The 6402-nt window shown below is 46.8% G+C and overlaps 1 protein-coding gene across 2 annotated transcripts; it reads right to left on the bottom strand.

Annotated features, from left to right (window-relative positions):
* Nucleotides 1-1387: 1387 nt before the first annotated feature.
* Cnpy2 (canopy FGF signaling regulator 2) lies at nucleotides 1388-6373 on the bottom strand. 2 transcript variants are annotated; one of them, XM_076920621.1, is made up of 6 exons: nucleotides 6022-6373; nucleotides 5350-5462; nucleotides 5084-5199; nucleotides 2316-2519; nucleotides 1936-2032; nucleotides 1388-1563 (listed from the first exon to the last, which is right to left on the bottom strand). In XM_076920621.1, exons 2-6 carry the CDS (start codon nucleotides 5435-5437, stop codon nucleotides 1520-1522), a joined length of 549 nt encoding a protein of 182 aa, XP_076776736.1. In that variant the 5' UTR covers nucleotides 5438-5462; nucleotides 6022-6373; the 3' UTR covers nucleotides 1388-1519. The 2 variants fall into 2 exon arrangements, with proteins under 2 accessions (XP_076776736.1, XP_076776735.1); XM_076920620.1 differs by having other exon boundaries at nucleotides 5981-6258.
* Between the last annotated feature and the right edge of the window lie 29 nt (nucleotides 6374-6402).

Here is a 6402-nt window from a genome sequence, read left to right as displayed (position 1 = left end):
TTGTGAGCCACCATGTGGTTGCTGGGAATTGAACTCAGGACCTTTGGAAGAGCAGTCAGTGATCTTAACCGCTGAGCCATCTCTTCAGCCCCCTTTTATTCTTTTTTTTTTTGAGACAAGGTCTATGCAGCCCAGCTGTCTTCCGATTCTGGGCAAACCTCCTGCCTCATTTCTCCAACTGCTGGGAAAACTAGTGTGAGGACCCACACACCCAGCTTTAAAAGCTGAAACTGTCTTTGTTTAACCTGAGGGGTGGGTGATACGGCTTAGCAGATAAAGGCAAAGGACACCAAGTCTGAAGACCCGAGTTTGATCTCTGGACCCACGAAGGAGAGGACTGACTCCCAAAGGTTGTCCAGGTGACCTCTGACCTCCAAAGGCAGTTCACAAACACAATACATGTAAGATTAAAGAGCAAAACTTTTCTACATTCCATCCCCAGCAACTCCATAAAGAACCACTGGGGCTGGAGAGATGGGTCAGTGGGTCAAAAGCACTTGTTGCTCTTGAAGAGGACCTGGGTTCAATTCCCCATACCCACATCCCACATTTGGTTCATAACTGCCTGTAACTTCAGTTCTGACCTCTATGGGCACCAAGATACTGATGCAGAAAATAAAATAAAAACCTGAGGGGGAGAAACAACAAAAAGTTCAAGTATTCATTTAGATGCCCTAAGACATTCCTGAGACAGAGACAAATGTTTCATTCTAAACTCTGAAACTCCTCAGAATCAGGGCATTTAAGAAATTTCAAAAGGGCCAGACAGTGGTGGCGCACGCCTTTAATCCCAGCACTCAGGAGGCAGAGGCAGGCAATCTCTGTAAATTCAATGCCAGTCTGGTCTACAGAGTGAGTTCTAGGACAGCCAGGGCTACACAGAGAAACCCTGTCTCGAAAAAAACAAAACAAAAGGTATCTTAGATTGTCAATGTCATGTCCAGTATAGGGCAGTCTAAATTGACAGTGGCTTTGGATGTATAAGAACGACAAGTCTTTCGTGGCGGGAAGGGTTTATACGTATGGAGGTTTTGACTGAATGCTTGTACACAACTCATGCGTCTGATTCCTGAGAGGCCAGTGGAAAGCATCAGATGCCCTGGAACTGGAGTCACAGACGGTTGTGAAGAGTGTGCTGTCATTTAGGTTCTTCTTTTCCACAGCACCACAACTACCATCACATTATAAAGTACACACTGTATAAACACTCATCTACAGTTTGTAAGTGAACAGGATCCCACATGACAGAGAATTAACAGGCCAGGGTCCTCTTAAATATATGCTATTACGCTAAGACAATTCCCAAATCCACCCTTCCATTTTCCTGCAGTCCCCCCACCTTCGAGCCTGATAGAAAGGCTACATTTGGGCATAAAAGACAACACGGTTTGTACTTTTGGTTTCAAGAGGTTTTTTTCAGTTCATTTCCATAAAAACTTAATATAAAAGGCAACGCCACCATCTTCCCCTCATGGGGGGGTGTTCCATCACGTTGGTGTAGGCTGCTTGCTCCAGTGATTCAAAGCTCATCATGAGATCTGTGCAGGGCGTGGTCACATAGATCTGCAAACAGTGCATAACAGTGTGAAGGAAACAGCCACCCTCACATATATACACTGCTTACCAGGAAACACCCCAAGCCAAACCCCAAGACAACCACCATTCTTCAAAGAATACACTTATCAGTGGCAAACCATCCCCCGCCGCTCCCTCTCCCAAATCTAGGGTAACAGAGACACACATTCTGAAAAGTATTAGGCGGAGACTGGAGAGAAATCACTCCAAACCCTAAGCCAAGGGAAATGGAAGCTGGTTGTGTGGGACACCTATCAGAGGTCTTGAGTGTGGTGGCCACATGCTCTGTGTGGTGAGGGTCAGGGCTGAAAGGCTGTGAGCACAGGACGTAAAATGTGTGTGTGTGTTGGGGGAGCTTACCTGTCCGCTTACTACAAAGCTTGTCTTTAACGTTGTCGGCCTCTCTGGAGAAGAATTCAATAAGCTCATCCTCGTATTCCTCCACGATGCTTTCACACTGCCGACCAAGAAGACAGAGATCTGACCCAGGATCCCAAGCCAGGCAAAGACACTGGCTCAGCTCTCTACCTGGTTTTGGGGCGGGGCTGGGGATTTTATAGATAGAGCCTTACTCCAGCTGCCAGGCCAGACTCAAACTGAGGCTGATCTTCCAACTGCTGCGCCTTGATTGCTGAGGTTACAAGCATGCAACACCACATCCACCCCCAACTCCCAATCTGTGCCCCAGAATGCCTATGACCTCCCCCAAACCAGCTACTCACCACACAGACATAACTCACCGCAAACTTGAGGGTGCCGCTGATATCCGAATCGATTCGGATACCCTGTAAGTCTAGTTCACTGGATTCTCCGTTCCGGCTCACGACACGTACATAGTTCTTGCGGTGCGTAGAAGGGTCAATCTGTTCCCCATACTCCTTCATCCGGTCACAGACCTCCTCAAGCAACTCTGTGAGGTGGGCCTCTGAGCGGGCATAAGGTACCTAGAAATGTACTCAGCCTTCGGTCACTCCCTTCTACCTCAGATATTAGTCCTTTGAACTCTTATTTTTCCTTTCAAATCTAGCTCAAACAGCTCATTGAAAAAAACAAAAACAAAACAAAAAAACCCCTTCTCTAATATTCTGTTGTGATGTCTGCCTATCCTGTCTTTTTCTCAAGTTACCTTCCTTTTTTTTTTTTTTTTTTTTTTTTAAAGATTTTATTTATTTATTTGATGAATACACTGTCGCTGTCTTCAGACAGCAGAAGAGGACATCGGACCCTATCACAGATGGTTGTGAGCCACCATGTGGTTGCTGGGAATTGAACTCAGGACCTCTGGGAGAGCAGTCAGTGCTTTTTTTTTTTTTTTTTTTTTTTTGGTTTTTCGAGACAGGGTTTCTCTGTGTAGCTCTGGCTGTCCTGGAACTCACTCTGTAGACCAGGCTGGCCTCAAACTCAGAAATCCGCCTGCCTCTGCCTCCCAAGTGCTGGGATTAAAGGCGTGCGACACCACCACCCGGCGCAGTCAGTGCTCTTAACCACTGAGCCATCTCTCCAGCTCATCAAGTTACTTTCAAATGGACATATTTTGTTTGTCTGGCCTTTGGAACAGGGTCTCATCCTGCAGCCAGTGCAGACCAGTCTGGTCTTGAACTCATAGAAATCCACCTCCAACTCCCAATCTGTGTCCCCAAGAATCTGTATTACCTTCCAAGAACCAGCAACTCACACCCCTAACTCACTGCCTCCACTCTAGGCAAATGTACAATCTTATTTTGCCTGATTATAAAACCCCAAGAAATAAAACATGCACCATTACCATTCGCTCCAAAATATAGGCAGAAACCACTTTGATTAACTATAATCCAAAATTTTTTTTTTGGTGTCAACTTCCTTAGTTCTTGTGGACATAGGTATTTATTATTTATTAAAATAACATTAAAAGTTAAAAAAATAAGAAAAAATAAAATAACATTGAAAACCAGGCATAGTGGCATACACCTTTAATTCTAGCACTTGGGAGGCAGAGGCAGGCAGATCTCTGTAAGTTTAAGGCCAGCTTGGTCTACATAGTGAGTTCTAGGACAGCCAGGGATATAGAGTGAGACCCCAGTCTTGAAAAAAATAAAAAAATAAACAAACAAAGAGTAAAGAGGCAGTGCAGGCTCCGATGATAGCACACCAACAGGCTTCACAGGAATGTTTCCTTGAAGGGACTGGACAAATAGCTCAGTGTTTAGGAACACTGACTGCTTTTCCAGGGGACTGGGTTTACACATGGCAGCTCACAATTGCCTTTAACTCCAGGGGATCTGGCAGCCTTACACAGACATGCATTCTGGCATAACACCAATCCACATAAAGTAAAAACAAATCGTTACGTTTCCTTGCACATTATTACTAGGTATAGCTTTAACTTGTTTCTTTAGAAAACTTGTTTCTTTAGAAACTTTAAGTTTCTAGCTAATATAAGTTTCTTGAATACAGAGACTTTCTTTAAAAAAAAAAAAAAAAAAGGGTTTTATTTTATGCATGAGTGTTTGCTTGCATGCATGCATGCCTGGTGGCCATGGACACCAGAAGAGAATGTTAGATTCCCCAGAATGAGTTCTGAACCACTCCATGAATGCTAGAATCTAAACCAAGCCCTCTGCAATAGCAGTATGTGCACCTAACCACTGAACCATCTCTCCAGCTCCAAGGAAGACTCTGAGTGTATGGATTACAGGTGTGTACCAGTATGCTGGGTTTATGGGATGCTAAGGACCAAATCCAGGGTTCTGTGAATGCTAGGCTAGCACTCAACTGAGCTTACATTCCCAGCTGGACAAGACCTCTTATTCTTTTTTAAATGAATGTATATGTACTATATTGCTGTAGTGAAACAAGAGTCATGTAAGCTGGGGACAAGGAGAACTAGACTAATCAAGGCCTAATTTCTACAGCAGAAACAAGAAATTGAGGTTTGGGGCCAAGGAATACATAGTTATAACTTTCCAGGCTCTTCCGGATAGGCAGAGCCCAACTGCTCTGTTGTTTGTTTGTGAGGCAGGGTCTCAAGTAGTCCAGGCTGGCCTTGAACTACTAACTATCCTGTCTCTATCTTCCAGTACTGGGATTACAGGCATGCAAATACCATAACTGGTTTAGAGCCCAATCCTTTAGATACACAATCAGATACACACCGTTCTGGCTTCTTGGTTTTTTTTTTTTTTTTGTTTGTTTGTTTGTTTTGAGACAGGGTTTCTCTCTATAACAGCCCTGGCTGTCTTGGAACTCTCTTTGTAGACCAGGCTGGCCTCAAACTCAAGATCAGCCTGCCTCTGCTGGGATTAATGGTATGCACCACCACACCAAGCTATTTCTTTTCTTTTTGAAGACAGTACCTAATTCTATGGTCTAGACCAGAACTAGAACTCAGAAAAGATCCTTCTGGTTCAGCCTCTGAGGGTTGAGATTATTATCATCACACGTCGAATGACTTCCTGCTTTCTTCTCTTCCTTGACCAAGTTCATACTCTAAGCCTGGGTGAGCTACTTTATTTGAGGGATAGTAAGTTACCTCCACAACTGACTGGCTGCCATCTGGATTGATTCGGAAGGATCCCATCTGAATGGTCTTCTTGGGGTCCACGCGGGCAATTTCCCACTCTAATTCATCCACCAGAGCCCTGCAAGCTGGTGTCAGGGAAGAGAATAGGGGGTGGGGATGGTGAGGGGAATGGGTCAACTCAAGGGTTTTTCTATCCATCGTTGTTCCAAGCTTTGATCTTATGACTCCCAAGGGTCGGCTTCCTCCCACTTCTCCACTAGTTTTTGTGCTTTTACCTCCACAGTGTAGATCCTGGCTCCTTCGAGCCCAGGCAGTTCCCAGCAGAACCCCCAAAAGTAGGGCTAGCCAACCCCAGCCTTTCATCTTTATCGTGACAGGGTCGCTCCACCTGGATTTGTATGGAAACGAAACACAGGTGTGAGGAGAGCGATTCATTTCCCCATGACCGCCACCCTTTATTCCAAGGCCTTCAAGGCCTCGGTGTGATTCTGATTCTATTATCCAGGAAAAGACCACGTTACAAACACCCGAGGGACCTGAGTTCGGGATGGGGGAAATAGTAGTGAGAGCTCAGGACTGGGACTCAGCTCCAGAAACTATGTCCTCCACAGGTGAGGGCCTGGGTATTGATACTTTAGCAGTGGATACTGAGGGCTCACAGAGGTATGCAGTAGCTTTGAGATGGAGGTTATCGATTACGCGAGGATGACGGGCAGAAAGGGGCTGCCATCAAGGGAACCATCAGTCAGGCCACGAAGGCAGCGAGAACACTCCATAACCAGGGGCCTATGTGGACCTAGCACCAAGGTTTCCAGAATCCCCATCTCCAGAAGGTAAGTAGTTCCCGTGCAGACCAGCCCCTTTTGTAAGAACTCCGCCATTGCTTCGCTCGGGTCCATTCCCAACCTCAGTGCGCCCACAGCCTCTGACGCTCGCATCCGTCCCACCTCTGCTGCCACGGCCGCCGCCGTGGCCCAGGAACTGGAAAGCAGCCGGACTCTCACTTTGTTTTCCGTGGCTCCCAACCCTAGCAGCTGGCTGGGAAGAACGGGGCTGTCCCGGCTTCTCCAGAGCGCTCCGGTGCCCGCCAGGTTCAGGGTGGCCAGTGACTGCCTGGCCCAGCTTCCTGCACTTAACTAGGCACCTAAGCGGAGACCTGAGGGTCCCGTGCGAGCCCCCACGAAACTGACCCTAAGCCTGCCCCTCCGAATTCTCGCGCGAGCAGGCAGCTTTAGGAGCGCCTCCGAGGCAGCGAGGACCCCTTGGAAGGCTTGAGGACCCAGACTTGCGTGGCGAATCGGTCCACGTGACCAACCAAAGAACAAAGG

This window comes from Arvicanthis niloticus, chromosome 22, assembly GCF_011762505.2.
Source record: "Arvicanthis niloticus isolate mArvNil1 chromosome 22, mArvNil1.pat.X, whole genome shotgun sequence".
NCBI lineage: Eukaryota > Metazoa > Chordata > Mammalia > Rodentia > Muridae > Arvicanthis > Arvicanthis niloticus.
This window is presented reverse-complemented; position numbering and strand designations above follow the sequence as displayed.